Source organism: Orbicella franksi, chromosome 6 (assembly GCF_964199315.1).
Source record: "Orbicella franksi chromosome 6, jaOrbFran1.1, whole genome shotgun sequence".
In the NCBI taxonomy this organism is placed as follows: Eukaryota; Metazoa; Cnidaria; class Anthozoa; order Scleractinia; family Merulinidae; genus Orbicella; species Orbicella franksi.
In genome coordinates this window covers 11,844,156-11,860,616 of record NC_138150.1, presented here as the reverse complement: position 1 = coordinate 11,860,616, position 16,461 = coordinate 11,844,156, and the positions used below count along the sequence as shown (strand labels likewise).

Genomic DNA, 16,461 nt, shown 5'->3' with positions numbered 1-16,461 from the left:
CGCGAGATAAGCCTCGGCCAATTTCTTCTGTTGTTCCCGGGTCAGCCGCGTTCTTTCAGAAACCATTTTTCCAGCAGCCACACGCTTGGGATTTTTTACTCGCTGCGTTGACGTTGTTGCAGTCGGAGTTGTCGCTTGCTGTGTGATAGCGACGCCAGGTGCTGTATGGGTCTCGCCCTGAGGTGCGCTCTCGGATTGTTCGGTAGACATTCTGAAACAAATGTGTATGCTGAGCAAATATAATAATGCTTATGAATTAATCTGCGGTCGTTCTGCAATTACTCAGCGGGCGTTGAGGATTGCTGTTGAGGAATTTCTTCCAATTTCTGTTCGTCCTTTCTCTCCAAATGCGAGTTAAAATCAATATGTTTTGTGGTGATCAGCGCCGCGTTGGCCGCAGCAAGAAACCGGCCGCACTTCAAAGCAAGGTTGCCGGCCAGATTGGAGAGCTCTTTGTTTAAGATGTAGTGGTTTCTGAGTTCTTTTTGGTAAGCGTCGATGTCTTTGATGTTGACGGTCATTCCGACAGCTTTGGTTACAAGAAAAATAAAGCTGTCGATCAAACTTTCTGTTGTCTTTGCGCCCACGTATGTCTCGTAGCGTTTGGTGTATTTCTCGACCTCTTTGTCGCTCAGGCGCTTCACCTGCTCGTGGGTTAACTGCACTCCGACGGCCTCTTTGGCTTTTCCTGTGGATACCAGCACGGCCAGCTGCTCGCGAAGAGAAGGAATGTCAGGCCCGGGGGCTGTTGGAACCATGCCGTCTGCTGGACCATTCGGCTCGGGCTCGGTTTGAAGAATGTTCATAAATTCTGCTAACGCGACCTCTTCTTCAGCCATTGTGCAAGGCTATATACAGCTTCCATTTTTTTATTCAGAATGTCTTACCCCGTAGGGGTGGCGAAGCGAGAACACAAGATAAGAGAACTTTCGCTCTTTCAGCTTTGAAACCAGACCTTTTGTACTCATCCGGGGAGAGTTCGCCGGCGTAATCATCGAAAATGGCTTTCGTGGTCTTGGCCGAGGGGGTGTAAAAGAGAACGATCGTCGCCACGTTCTCCCGGAAGGCAGCTGTTATGCCGGTTATCTTCTGGGTCAGAACCCAAACGCTGATGCCCATATGCCGGGCAGAAAAGGCGAGATTCACCAGCTCGCCTGTACGCCCTTTCACACCTTTGGAGGCTGCGCAGTCATCGAGTATTATGAGCGTATTGGCGCCCTCGAAAAGCCATCTCACGAGCTTCAACCATTTTTCCACGTGGTGCTGCTCGCAGACTATCACATCCATTCTTGGATCACTTTCACCAATTCTGTGGTAGGTCTTGTTGTGCGCAAATGTCGGGCAGATTAGAACGATGTAGTCGAACTTGGAGCGGAAAGGGCCGTAGATCTGGTCCACCACGAACCTCGATTTGCCTGAATTAGTCGGCCCCATAATGAGAGCGTTGAAGGGTATTTTGCTTGGGTCCATATTTAAAACTGTAAAGATTCAAGCTGTCTGTCCATAATGTTGAACTGGGAGTCGGAGATAACGAATACATGGCATTTCACGTCGCCTGAGCCTTCGGCTTTCCGCTCAATTTCCAGCTGGACCCCGTCTGTACTGTTCGCAATGCGCTTACCACTTCCGTGCATCGACTGATCCGCCATGGTGCGCATGTCGATCACAAGCCCGAACTTATCATCGGTGTAAAACTTTGTCACATTCATGTGCTCGGTTTTATTTTTCTCTTTCACAAAGAAGCGGCTGGCCTCTTCCCACATGTCCTTGCCTTCGATGCCGTCGTTGAAAAGCATGTTGGGCGAGCCGTTGACCGTGACGCTGACTTTCGTCAGATCCGGGAAGATGAATTTTTCTGAATCTCTGTCGCCCGCAGTATACGGCTCTACAAACAGGGGGAGGAGGGCTTTTAGTGACCTTCTTTGGGCGTTGACTTTGATGTTGATCCTCTTGTCAGTGCCTTTTTTGAAAGACACCTCTTTGTCATGCATCACGTGGTCGTAAGTGAACTTTTTGCCGCTGGAGTAAACGCTGTGTGCCTCGTCTGCCAGAGTTTTGCTGCGGATAATTTCGTACTCGAGCTGGATGTTGGTCAGTTTGTATTTCAGCTGGGTTGTGTCGGAGCCTCTTACCACATGTATAGCTTCAGCAAGTTTTACATCGAACGTGAGGTCGTTGTAAAGGGCCTGGGGGTAGAAAACACCGTGGTTGGTTAAAATCTGATGGTCTAGCCTGATCCGGTACTTGCTTCCGTATACCTCGTTCAGCTTGTTTTCAGCGTCGACGCCCGAGGTTTTCTTGTCTCCCGCGCCTGAGCGGATCTTGCATAGATCCTCGCTCTGAATCCCTTCGCGGAGCATGCCGTCTCACTTTTCCCGCGAAAGGAAAAGGTCTTCGAAAGTTTTGTAGATGTCATATCCAACCGTGTCTTGCAGGATAGTGCCTGCAAACTTCACGACCAGCCTGTCAACAAGCGCCCGCGTGACGTTCTGGACAAGGAAGTTGTTGGCGTGCCCTCCAGAAAGGTCGATGTCAAAGCGAAGCGCTAGCGAGCCCGGCACCAGAACCTCGTTCTCGTTCAGCTTGGGCACGGAAACATACAGCTTATCCCCGGGGTTGGCTTCGGAGCGATTATTTTCTAATTTAAAAATAACAGAATTGAAATATATTATTGCTATGGCGACAGGCGGTGGCGAAGTTGGTTACGAAGACCCGGACCTTGACAGTCGGGTTGACCACGATGATGACGATTATGAGGAACAAGAGGTTGAGAGAACCCAACCTTTTCAGCCAGGAGCGGCATCCACTCCCTACCAACCTGGCGCCCCCCACCACGTGGGTGAACAAACGGAAATGCATACTATGCAGCACGAGCAGTCCGGCCTGCCTGACACTTCTTATGCCGAGACATCATTTTTTGGAGAAGATACCCCTTTGATTGAAACAGATTCGGAACGGAAAAGTGTTTTAGACCGGTTAAAAGCAGTATTCCCCAAATTTTCCCCTGAAAAATTTGCAGTTATGAAAGGCACCACCGGAAAAAACAAGGGTAAAATTGTTGCAATAGGTAAGCAAGGAGGTGAGTACAAGATTATGAAAGATGACTGGACAGGCTTCACGAAAAAATTTTTAGACAGCTTCAAAGATCAACTTGGACCGAATGCTGCAGATATCATAGCTGAAGACCGCGACACCCTCAGAGAACAACGCCAAAGACTGATAGAAGCTGAAAACCAGCTACAACAGGCGGAAACACTATCTTCGCAAAGAGAAGAAGAAAAGAAAGAAGTGGAAGATCTGAGACGTAAAATCGAGCAAACTGATGCTAAGATTGATGCCATTCAGGATAATCAAGGTTCGAATCTTAAAAGTGAAGCAGAGCTGCGTAGGCTGAAAGAACTGAAAAAGAACTATCAAACCGATCTCGAAAACAAGAAAAAAGAATTGGACTCGCTTACAAAAAAAGCAAGAAACAGAGAAAAAGAACAAGCCAAGGTTGACAGACTCAGGGCCAGCCTCGCAGCAAAAGAAAGTGAAACAAACACCATGGAAGAAAGGCTAAACCAAACAAAACCGTTGGACGACCTGAAAGAGCAGGAAAGCGAGCTTCAGCGCCAAAACGAGGAAGACCAGGCAATCATCCAAGATGAGAATGCCTCGCCCTCCGGCAAAGAAGCCGCAGAAGGTAGAGTGGCAGAAAGAAACGAGGAGATCGCGCGTTTGCAAACTCAGATTGCGGAAAGGGAAAGGGGGCGGCCTCTCTCGGAAAGGGTCAAAGAGATCTTCAAAAAAAATGGTGTGACATTGACCGCTGTTCTTCTTGCCGCAGGGGTCACAATAGGGTCTGTCATCGGGGCCCTCACCAGAGGTTTGAAAGCCACCGGCAAGGCTTTGGGGAAAGACCTAAAAGATATTGGCGCGAAACTTGCTTCTATTCTGCCCGGGCTGATTGGCTCGATTGTGAGCTTTCTATTCAAAGCTGCGGGCCAAGCCATCGGGTTTCTGGCCGAGCACACCTGGCTGCTTATTCCCTCCGCGGTGGCCTTTTTGTTCGAAAAATATCTTAAAAAGCGGCGTTAACTTTACCGCTGAGCCATGAACAGCAAAGCCGAGAATCCTACTACGCCAACAATGACAGTTATTTTGTTTATTTTGTGTTGCTGTGTTTTGTCTGGAGCCGTTAGCTCTATATTTTGCGCCGTTGGCTGTGCTTGCTGAGTTTCGGGCGAAGCTGATTTTTTCGATTCGGCAGTTGCGGATTTGTGTATCGGGTTGGAAGGATGGCTGTTAGGTTGGTTAATTTTTGACGGACCGCCTGCCATTAGTTTGAGCGCAGCTTTTTTTGTGTCTGGATTTACCTCATTGTTCACCCCAAGTTTCATCCCGGAGACTACCTGTTTCAGCTTGTTGTTGTAACCTATTGTTCTTTCGGTGTTGATTATCATTTGCGCGGGCATAAGCCAGGCCATGGGGGCTACAGCAAGATTGAGCCTAACCCTCGCTTGATCCACCGCGAGCTGGTACCTTTGCACGCGCTCTTCCAGGTCGGGCTGTCTGATCGCGTCTTCCACCAGAACAAGGAACTCACTCTGGGCTTCTTTCGCCCGGCCACCAGAACCGAGAATGCTGCTGCGGACGTTGACTTGCGCGCCCAGGGTGCAGTAAACGAAAGCCTCGCTTGACTGGTTGATTCTCGATAACCCCACCTGCGTCAAACCAGATGCTGTGTTTGGCGCGAACCAGTCCGCTTGGGAATAAGAAGCGGCATCAGGTTCAATGAAAGAAAGCAGATTTCCTTTGCTTGCCGCACCGCTTTCATCACTGAATTTATAGAACCCTCCTGGATAAGCGGTTCCTGTTTTCAATGGCCCGTGCCCTGTCACGCCAATGTATACACTTCCCAAGCCGTGGTTTGCCCCGCGTGTGAAGCGAAAATCGCTCGACGGATCTATGCCGAACTCGCCGCATAGCCTTTTGTATGAAGCAACGTCATAATGATTATTCATTTGGCTGAACGTCGGGTCTCCGGGCAAAGCGCTTATGCTCTGAATACCTCCTAGTTGGTACAAAATGCGCCTGACGGTGAAATACACGTGGAAGGTGTAAAAAGCTCTTATCTGCGGGGAGAGATTCATCCCGTTGTCAAAGATTTCGCGAGAAACTCCACACCCTTGTGTCGCGCAGAAAACCGCGAAGTTGAGCTGTTGCGGCCAATATTTCATGTCAGGCCCTCCTAACCAGTGTTTTGATTCGGTTCCAGAAGTGTGCCTGAGTTTGGTTTTTTGGAATATTTCTCGGAATTTTGTCGTGAAATATTGGTCAGGCGTGACGTAGATTTTGATTTCGGCGTTGAATATTTTCTTCAAGCTTGGCGCTTTTCCGCCGAAAGGTTCTGCAGGGATTGGCAAGGAAACTTTTGAACCCAGAGGCGACAATTGATAAGGAAAACCACCGCTGTCTCCCAAACCGAGCGCCTGTTTCATTTCCGCGCTCCAATACCGCCTGTCTGAGCCGAAGACGCTTTGAAACGAACCTTCGCTTTCTTTGAAAAACACCTCTGCGGTTGCGTTATTTTTCTCGTCGATGCTTTCTTGTGAAACGAACCGGCTTTTGTCCGCTTTTGGAAAGTGGTTTAAAAAATTTGTCCACGCCTTTTTCTTCGCTGCATCAGCTTTTTTCACAAACTCAGGATCTTTCCACAAATTCGCCATCTTATTTGGACACAATTTTGTTTGTTAAATATAAAATGGTTGTTCTCACTATTGTCACACAGGAGAACGGAGGGACTATCTATTTTGAAGAACCGATACCGAAAGTACATTTCATGAAACTCATATCTTGTAGTTTATTCAACAGCTGGGACACTTTGAAAAAAGAAGGTTCGGCCACCTTGGGAGATAAAGACAAAGGTATAGCTTTGTCAGTTAGTAAAATAATGCCAGAGCATTATAGTTTAGAAAGAATGGCAAAAGAAATAGAAGGTCTGTTCGACAAATATCAATATACAGAGTTGCAAACAGCAATAAATCAACCTGTTGGCCAGCTTGTAATCAGAAATTTGGGGAAAAAACCGATTGAACTTGATCGCGATTTAGCCAATCTGCTTGGTAGTGGGCGAAAGTTGAATCTTATAACATTCGTAAAACGGCTTACATCTCCAACGACATATTTAATTCATTGTGATTTGATCGACACAGAAAGGAATCTGTTCAATGGCACAAAGTCAGATGTCTTAGCCCTGTTTGATGTGAAAGGGAAGCCTTTTGAAAAGGTAAGCTACCAGGGTTCTCTGCAACAGGTTTTGCGAGACTGCTCTACAGACGAGTTTATAAATAGCATCACCGTTAGCGTCAAAGATGAAAATGGCGAACTCTTTGATTTCAAGGGCTTCCCGCTTCTTTTTGAATTAGAGTTAAATTAAATTTCTTTATATACAATGTCTTCTGCAAATCTGTTACCTCAAAGCGCGCCGCCTGCCGAGAATGAAAGAAGAATCTATCCAAGCCTTCCCGTAACGACAAATGCCGAGAATTTCCGGCTAACTGAAATAAGTAAAAAGAAATATCTGCCGAGGTTGAGCATTACAGGCTTGTGTTGAAAAAATATAAAAAAGCCCGGAAAGCGCTTCACTATTCCGTGGTTGGCCTTGGCGCCGTCACAGCAGCTCTGTCTTCTGGGGCTGTTGCAACATCACTCACTGGTGTTGGAATTGTTATTGGCGTGCCTGTTGCCGCGATAGTAGCTTTATCTGGCGCAGCTTCCACTGGCCTGTCCGTTGTCAACAAGAAGCTTGAACGCAAAGTTAATAAGCACTCCAGAATCCATTCTCTGGCTATTGCAAAACATGACTCGATAAACATCTCTGTCTCACAAGCTCTGAATGATAATCGTGTTTCTGACATGGAGTTTCAACTGATCACACGTGAAATGCAGAAATATCGCCAACTTAAAGAGACTTTACGATCAAACTTTGCGCAAAAACAAACAAATTTACGCCAGCCAGATCTTGAAAAAATGAGAAACCAGCTTCGGCAAGAATTTATAAAAAACTTGCGTAGTCCACCACAAATCTGAACTAAATTTTGAGCAAAAAAACACAAAACTATCTCTTAGTCTTATTAAAAACAGATGATTGTGTTACACCGCGTTACCTTCACGCGTGACGTTGCGTGACCGGGTTACGTTACTGTCACGCGTTACGTTGCGTGACAGGTCACACAAAAGGGCAAAAGCCCTGTCGGGGGGTGCCCGTTAGCTGTTCTTGTCTAGACCCAGCTAGGACTTTCCCGCCGCTGACAAGGCGGCTGTCGATTCCCATTTTACCTGTGGGAACGAGGTTTGAGATCCCGTGGGACCTCTGAGCACCCCCGAGTCTCCACTGGGCCGGGGCGGGTTCACCCGGGGTTATCGCCGTGGACGGCCTCACCCCGTACCCCTGACAAGCGCCTGTACGTGCCTGTATGTGTACCTCACATCCAAAAGCACCTTCATTTGCTCGCTGATAAATAAAATAATGCTTCAAGCTATATATATTGATCCATTCGCCTCTCCTATCACTTGTGGTGTTGCTTCTCTGTCCTTTGCCTAAATTTCGCAGTGTTTTCACACATACGCATGCGCTTTTGGGCGGCGAGATGATGTCATGCTTGCTATAATTAGAGATTGGGTGAATAAATTATATCCCAACAGCACTTCTGAAGGCCAAAATGATTGTTCTTTTCCACGCGATTTTCTTTATTTTCACGGAACTTTCTACACCCGTTTGGCTGAAAGAGTCCAGACAGATAACATATCAAGTCGTTGAAGCCATGCGAGAAGTAGAGAAGGATTAAACGGGTTCGATTGAGTCCCTTGTTCAAGGAATATCACATGTTACGATCGATCGAACGCTGTGATCAAATCTTGCTATTTTCTCGTTTCCTCCTGCTCGCTTCACTTCGGCAGCTTCTGTGGTGAAAAAATAACTTACAGCGCGTTGACTGAACGTATTTTTTTTGTAAATTCTGTTCTGGTTCATTTTTTTCGGCCCCAACAAAAAAAATCTTGAGTTGTCTTCCATGTTATCAGTACTGCTCGTCCAAGGGCCTGGGAAATATTTGGTTCCAGTCTTTCTGAGAAAAATGTCACGCAACTCACAGATTTCAAAACAAAACTTTTGCTTCGAACGAAGGTTAATATCGTCGCCGCTCAGTAAAATTTATGAAAGATTTCGGCGTAGTCGTTCTCGTCATATACGGGGTAGCCAAGATAGTGTTTTACTCCATTTTTGTAACACTCGTAACAGAGTCCTTTTAGGCCACAGGAGTTGCATTTACGGCAAAACATGACCTTTACAATTCTTGAGCGTTTTTCCCAAAAGGGTGCCTCTTCAATCTCGTCATGTACCTCATCCCAGCCCATTGCCTTTTTTGCCTCCTTTTTATTGCGAGATACTCCTTGTAAATTATCTCACGAAGCTCTGGAGGGAGGTTTTGAATGGCCTCGGAAAGTTGACAGCTTTCTTTACGGCTACGCATCAACCACGCACACTTGTTTGTTGCTCGAATCATCGCTTATGTTCGAACGGTATAACAGCGGGGTCGTTTGTTTCTAATTGGAATCCCTCCCGGTTTCTCAATTCCCAAGTAGTATAGAGGGGATTAATCAAATACTGTTTCGCAGAGAGAGAAGTATTTCCCGTTTTTACAACCCCCAGCTTTAATTCCGAAGCGAGCTTGCGAGCTTCGGAATTAAAGCTGGGGGTTGTAAAAACGGGAAATACTTCTCCCTCTGCGAAACGGTATTTGATTAATCCCCTCTATACTACTTAAATCAAAATTTGGTTTTCAAATTTCAAATCGTAACTCCATGTAATTCTGACTGAATATTTCTAATTACTTTTGTACCTCTGCAAGCTGTAAAGTTCTTGGAATCTTCTCCTACAGTGGATGTTCCCTCGGGGCATTTGTAGCACTCAAAGCGTCCCTCTTCGCTCTGGTAGTTTCCAGGTGAGCACTTGATACATTCTTCATGTAATAAATCATAGTACGTTCCTTTTGGACAGCGGACTAGCAAAAAGGAAAAAAACAACTCTTTGTTTGTAGTGCGTTTGTAATGGAATCATTTTTTTACGTATAAAATGTTCCATAAGATTTTCTTAGTTTAAATGAGCTAACATCTGTATCTTAGCTATCAAAAGTAGTTCAAAATGTTTTCTTATCACTTCCCCCAGATGAAGGCTAAAGTTTTAAGCGAAACGTATGGATTTTAAATATTTATTTTTTTTCGTTCTTTTTTAACCTTGGTAACCTTATATTTGTTACATTGTTGAACACCAGAGAGCCCTAGTTGCTTCACAAGTGCTTGAATTGTAAACACATTTCTTCACTAACACTCACGCAGGATCTGCAGCTCAAACATATAATGTATGTACTTAATTCACAACTTAATGAATTGAAATGTTGAGCGCGAATTTCTATTTTGTCCTCACATAGGGCAGGCATATAATTTAGAGAGAGCTAGTGGACATACCTCTTACTAACCGAGTTCGAAGTCCGTACTGTAAGTTACGGACCGAGTTTTTTCCCAAGCGCGAAGCGCGCGGGCCATAAATCGAAGGGAAAAAAACGACGATCCGCATTTTCATCGACGATTAATCAACGGAAGTTTATCTCTGTTTACTTTTAAATGGCAAGGAAAGTCACTGTAGGTAAATACGATTGAGTGTTTTGAAATTGTGAGAGTTTGTTTGTTTGTTGGCAGCTCGGCGCTGTAATGGCGCGTAATCCTGTGTTTTTCTCGCCGCACAATTTTAAGCAAAAAAAAAAAAAAGTCAATTGCAGTCGAGTTTACCTCTCTGATCCTTGCTGTATTTAAGAGAATTTCTGTGGAATACACTTAACGAATTTCTTCGCTTTCACCTACTCAATTTACAGTAAAAAAAGACGGATTTCAAGTGATTCGCAACGACTTGCTTAGGGTCGGTCCGTATAGCGAAAAACTGTGACATAGGGGTTGAAAATGTTACCCTCGGCCTGCGGCCTCGAGCAGCATTTACGTGCATTTTCAATACCTCGGTCACAGTTTTTCACTATACGGACCTCCCAACCGGCAGATAACATACATCTAACTTTACTGAAGTACAAGTTAGTTTGATCTACTTACTGCACTTTTCAATTGCTCCTGAGTCCTTGTTACATTGACACAAGCTGTGTGGCTTGGTGAGTCCATCACAGCCAGTCTCAAGTGAGTCACACTTGCCCACAACAGCTCCAGCGTCCGAACAGTACGCCTCAGCGTCTGTGATAGAGAAAGTCTGATATTCAAGATCAGTTGACGATCTTAATGGACTCCAATCAAACGACTTTGCCTGTTGATCCAACAGGGGCTTAGCGTCATTGTCCAGGATTTGTTCCAGCTGTGATAACGTTTGTGAACCAGCACTTGCTTTCTCCTGCGCTACAATATCGACCCTGACGTACACCTCACGAACGGATCGTCGTCGACGACGTTTAGACGAGGTAGTAGCTCCGCAGAAGACATTAACATTATCAACAGTACAGTCGGCAGGGTGATCTCTGCAGAGACTCGATGGAACAAACATTTGGCTGAGTAAATTGACGAAATTCAGTTTGATCTGGTCTTGTGCCTCTTGGCTGTTGCAGTCGCCAGAATAATAGAAGAACTCTGGAACTAAAGCCATGCGAGCTTTGCCAGGTGTGTAACGCACTAGAGGAGAGTTTGAAAAACAGTTAAATTAGTGTAGAAGTAGCAATTTTTTAATTGAGCTTGCGTGTAGTAATTTTTGTTTTTACTCTAGCAAAACACTCTAATTACTAACTCTGGGGTGAAAGAGAAGCCTGTTTTTGTTGTTGTTGTTGTTGCTGCTGCTGTTGTTGTTGTTGCTGCTTCTGTTGTTGTTGTTGTTGTTGTTGTTGTTACAGTTCTTATAGCTGTTTCGGCAAACTCGCTCAAGTATTTTTATCAAGTAGTTTGCTATTTGTTTTTTTTCTGTGAGGTGACGTCATTAACGTGTCCAAACGTTTATTACGTGGAGGGTTTAGTATGCAAATCATCCTTTAAGTTCTATATTCATTTTATGGTGAGCAGTACATTGTAAACCGCACATTCAGGTTTTCCGTAAAACTGGCCTTAAAACATACTGTAATCGACAAACGCGAATTTACAATGCGCCATTATTCCTCTAGTGTACAAGACATCGCCGGTTTGCCGCGATGGGCCAAGATGTATGGGTTATTGACCAAGTGTGAGGTCAAGATGGCGGGATATTGGCCAAGTTCTTTTTTTGCGTGTTTATGGACCGAGACGGAGTCGAGGTTCATAAACTCGCAAAAAAAGAACGAGGCCAATATCCAGCCATCTTGACCGAACAAGCTTGGTCAATAAAGGATTTATTATATCGCTGTTGCGGAAATTTTCCTTGCGGGACACGGCGGGTAGTCCCGAGCGGGCAAGATAGCTCCATCTTGCCCGCTCGGGTAGCCAATCACAGCGCAGGATTTGATCCATCTTGCCCGCTCACGGAGCTAGCCATATAATAAGGCAGGATAATGTTAGAATAGTGACACAGAAAGACTATTTCTTTCTCTTTCTTCTCCCCTTCTTCATCCCTTTTTAACTGGTAACAACTTATTGTGTTACTCACCGGAGCAGTCTGGCCATGGCACAGGAGACGGTGGTATTGTCGTCCACTTTCCGTTTCCACAAAGATAGTTGAGAGCAGGTGGAAATGCAAAGTCGAATTGTTCGTTACAGCTGACTTGACAGTATCGATTACTAACACCCCACGCGTTACAGGCCAAGGCGCCATTTATTGGAGCTGGGTATATCTCACAAGATTTGGCTGAAAATCATCAATATTACAACATTTAAATCGTTTTTTAAAAAATATACTTATATGTTTTGGGAAATTTCCACCGAATTAGGTAAGACAGAGAAATCTTTTAATCTGTAGAGCTAAACTTACAAATGCTGTCGATTCCCAAAAAATAAAAAGCTGAGACACAACTTCGTCTTTTTGTACTTTAAATAGCAAGACTAAACAAAAGTAGTGCCTTTTTTGGTAGAAAATACTTGATGTTTATTTTCATGTGATTTAGTTTTACCCGCATCATGAAATTTGCCATGATTTTGTTAATGCAGATTTGCTAACCAAAGGTAGAAGACATCTGAAGTAGTTAATATCCCAAAGTAATGGTAGAAATGGCTGCTAAACAGAAAGCAATGAACCTCGTTACTTTGGTTTAAACTGTATGGCTACCTGCCAAGGCCTACACCAGACCACTAAACCAGCCTTATGGAGAAAGTTATTTGAAGAGATTCAAGCTAAACACCAAATAGAATTGCGGAAATAAGCATCAACTCTTTTACCTTTCACGTGCACTTTGAAGGCACAACTGTCATTAAAATTACCAGACTGGTCTCTAGCCACATAAAAGACAAAAACCTCTCCAATATAGAAATGTGCTCCAGGATTCTTGTTGTTTTCAACAAGTGGTGTTCTATTAGAATTGTCCAGGAATTCAGGGATGACCCACTGCACTCGTTCCGACTGTCCAGTTGTTATAACCAACTTGTCTTCAGGGCATGATGTAAAGTACGGCGCTTCATTATCTGTTGAGTAAATGCAATGTTCTAGGAAGACATCGCGGCTTAGCACGGATATTACCTTGTTATTTTACAATTAGATTACGAGCTTGAGATTTCGATGAGGTGACAGCGTCAAGCGTGTAATCTTCGGAGGCAGCCATCAATATCTTTTATATGTATGTCTTAGTTTTCCTCTAGTATAACCTCTGTCAGTATATTCTTTAAAAACCGTCCTCTAATGTCTCAGTCCAAGACTTCACAGAATATGCTACAATACGAATGTTACGCAGCCAATCAAATTACAGGATTTGGATTAGAACACAAGTTTGTTACTGCATTGCAGTTATTTGGTTATGGGTGTTAACACATAGATCAATTTAATTAAAGACTCGGATACGAAATATTTCGAGGTGAATCAGTAACCTACTCTAAAGGAGTGGGGATGAACTGATGTTTGCCATCAAGAAGATCATCCTTTACTGCGTCACATTGTTCTGGACCTTGTTGTGTTCGACTATATAGTTGTGTTGCTTTACTTTGTCGTCATCTTGATGGATAGTTCTCAGGTCTTTTGCCGTGCTTAGTTCTTGCACTTTTCACAACAGGTACAACATAACCGTATGCATGATCACGTGAGAAAAGATTACCATAAGAAATCAATATTGGGAGGCAAATCAGCCCTCAATGTCACATTAAATGCAATAATATGTAGCTAGAGACTTAAGAAGAACCCGATCAGAGAACACTTACTAACCTAATACCACGACATCAAAGGAACATTTAGCTGTTAAGCCGGCTCTATCCCTCACTGTATATTGCACTGTGTGGCTGCCGATCAAAAACTTCTGTCCTGACTTGAAGTTGCTGCTAACAGTTACTTCGGCCAATGGATCAATGCCAAGTGAGTTATCGCTGTATGCAGGCTCAACCCATGTTATCACTGCGTGATCCTGGTGAAGACTGTTGTTGGTTGTTATGTCCTCGGGACAAGTTATCACCGGTGGTTCACTGTCTACCGGAAAAGAGAAAAGACTTTTAAGGTAATGCAAGGTTCAAGAAACATGGCTTAATTTAATGCTTTAGAATGTTATCCAGGTGTGAAAAAGTCCAATCTCTTAACTCTCTCTTCCCCGCCCCTCTATAGAGCGAAAGGGAGACTAGACTATATGGAAGACAGTTTCTCGTTCATTATCCCCTTGATTGTATCAGAATAACTCACTATCGGCAAGTCACAATATCACATATGCATTCTTTGTTTGTTTCTCTGCTGCTGGTTAGTACTAGCGTAAAATTTGAGTGGATTGTAAAGAATAATGATTGTGTCAGGCCAAAATGGGCCCCATGGCATTTTAATCGTTATGCCTTGTTGAATACTCTTTACTAATCCCACCTCATGAGAAGTTGCATCTTTGCAGTTACATCTAAATTTGTGTTAGTTAACTTACCTACACAAGGCTTGTGCTCTCCAGTCCAGGTACCGTCTGTCTGACAGAACCTCAAAGTAGACCTGTCTTGTGTGCCCTCAAAAAAGTAGCCTTGTGGACACTTGAATACACAGTGTGAGTCAAATTTCAACTCTGTGGTCACACATTCAGGAGGAGTCACCTGGCTCAGAGAGATCGAATTAAGCTTCGGACATTTTACCGCTGCCAGGAAAAAAATGATAAAGAATTAAATACTAGCAATTTTATAAGGAGGTTAACAAATAAATAAAATGATAAATATATAAACAAAAAGCTAAGCAACGATGTCATCAGTTAAATTTTTCAGATCTAATTGCAGAAAATAGCTTTCTCTTATGAGTATAGTGTAATGCTTAGCACTGCACGTCCAAGCGAAGAGAAAAAAAGATGCGCTCTTTTGAAATTTGAATCCCGTTGCGGTTTGATTGACAGCAGATGAAATCTGCAATGAGATTCGAATATTCCCAAAGCTAAATCTGTTGACCAATCACAGCCGACTAGTTCTGGGCATTCAAATTATCATGCCGCGTGTTGATAACTTGGGCACTGTAACTACATGTCCCATTCTGGGCGATGCTCCGCTCCTCTTTCTTTAGTAATCTAATACAAGTCACTTCCCGTCATTTTACAGCCTAGTAATAAACAATTATTGGATGAGGTTTTTGTGATAACCAGAATAATCAAGGTCGAGGTAGGGGACCGAGACCTTGATTATTCTGGGTATCACAAAAACCGAATCTAATAATTGTTTTATGACACATTAAACGAAAAAAAAATGGAAGTCATGTTTTTGCTTCTTTACTAACGGCAAGCAACACAAAGCGCGCGAACTTGACATGATTACCCTTGGAAATCATGCACCGCGGTCATACATGACATGATTACCCGTGACCTTGAGTGTCCTTGACATGATTATTGTATAATTTGCAGCTAGATGACGTCACAGGCGCTGATTTCGAAAATTCATTGTACGCTTCCGGCCGATCAGAAAAGAGATAGTGAGTTCAGTGTATGATAATAGCTGATATCTGTATATTAGGAGCGAAATGGCGTGGTTGTAATCTTTATCGAAGTTTAGAAAACACTCTATAAGAAAGGCAGCGCTAAATGCCGTACTTCTATAACTCGTTAAAGACAGAGCTAGCACGAGAAGTTGACAAAATGAAAGCAAAAGCAAGGGAATTTACATTTTGATAATCGAATTAAAGGGGTGATTTCCCCTTTTTTTTCGCAGTATTTTCTGAAAGAAATAGAAATCATGTTCTCTGTGTTTCTATCTAGTAATGGAATCACTCGTGCATGTTTGGGAAACCTCGAAAAAGCTGCGGAACGCTCGCCTGTGGTTCGTCGTCCCACAACGTTTCTCGTTGTCCCAAATTTCCTTTTGTGTCTCTACAACTCGATAAAGGCAGGGGAAAAGGTTGCCCTCTTCTTAAAGAAAGAAAATGTGTATATTTTTTAGATCAGTAAGTTGAGTTATCTTTAGTAAAAACCATTCATGTAGTCATGGTGTTACTTATGAATGAATGATGTAAGATGTCACTGGTGACTTACGTTCACAAGTGTTCTCAGATCCTGACCAAGTCTTATCTTGTTGACACTGCCGCACAGGATTGCCTTGTAAAATATGACCACGGTCACATTTGAATGTGCACGTGGTACCATATGATAAGTCATTCTTTGAACACGTGCCACTTGGAGGATTTGCGTTCGTGACTTGAATCACTTGACACACAATTTCTGTGACAGACATAAGAATTAAGCAAAAGGTTAACTGAATTAATAAATAGTTTTGCTAAATAATGACGACGACGCCATTTTGACAAAATAAACGCACATTTTAACTAAAGCTAACGGAGCAGCAGGTGTAATGTGGATATTGGAGTGTTTCAATTTATGGTCAAAATGTCCATATTTTGCCAGGTTGGTTAGTGCCTTTTCAACTTACGATTACACTGTGGATCACTTCCGCTCCACTTAATTGTACCCAGTGAAGTGATTCCGCAAGTCCTTTTTCCATTCCCACTCAGTTCGTATCCTGTTTTACAAATCAATTCACAAGTGGACTGGTACTCTTGGTTGCACTGACCGCCCTTGATCATACCGTTCGGGGGAACTGGAAACTGGTCACACGTTCTTACTGTGAAGAGGAACCAAACACAAGATCCAACATTGTGACTATTTACAAAGAAAAAGAGTTAGTTTAAAGGAAAATTGGAGTTTCCAAGCGAAATACAACGCTTCTAAAGTAGTTAGTTTATATTGTAGGAAGCTCATAAATTCATCATTTTCTTATTCTAAGTTACTTAATTCAATTTGAATGAATAGAACCTTCCAGAATAAGCTGCCAAATCGTTGTTGCGTCAAACGCTAAAGAAACTGAAGAAATGATAGCAAAAGTTAAACATTG

The 16,461-nt window shown here is 43.5% G+C and overlaps 2 protein-coding genes across 2 annotated transcripts in view; one reads left to right on the top strand and one right to left on the bottom strand.

The window, feature by feature from the left end:
- LOC145490193 (sushi, von Willebrand factor type A, EGF and pentraxin domain-containing protein 1-like) overlaps positions 1-16,461 on the bottom strand; it is a 62,973-nt gene that overhangs the window by 40,017 nt on the left and 6,495 nt on the right. Inside the window, exons 4-11 of the mRNA XM_081469308.1 lie at positions 16,000-16,191; positions 15,606-15,791; positions 14,034-14,234; positions 13,343-13,600; positions 12,370-12,612; positions 11,645-11,842; positions 10,144-10,707; positions 8,886-9,047 (exon numbers count right to left, since the gene is read on the bottom strand). Coding sequence (XP_081325434.1) covers positions 8,886-9,047; positions 10,144-10,707; positions 11,645-11,842; positions 12,370-12,612; positions 13,343-13,600; positions 14,034-14,234; positions 15,606-15,791; positions 16,000-16,191 — 2,004 coding nt within the window. The remainder of the gene's footprint in view (positions 1-8,885; positions 9,048-10,143; positions 10,708-11,644; positions 11,843-12,369; positions 12,613-13,342; positions 13,601-14,033; positions 14,235-15,605; positions 15,792-15,999; positions 16,192-16,461) is intronic.
- On the top strand, positions 2,410-4,080 carry LOC145490195 (uncharacterized). The gene has a single exon (XM_081469313.1). It carries the CDS (start codon positions 2,410-2,412, stop codon positions 4,078-4,080), a length of 1,671 nt encoding a protein of 556 aa, XP_081325439.1.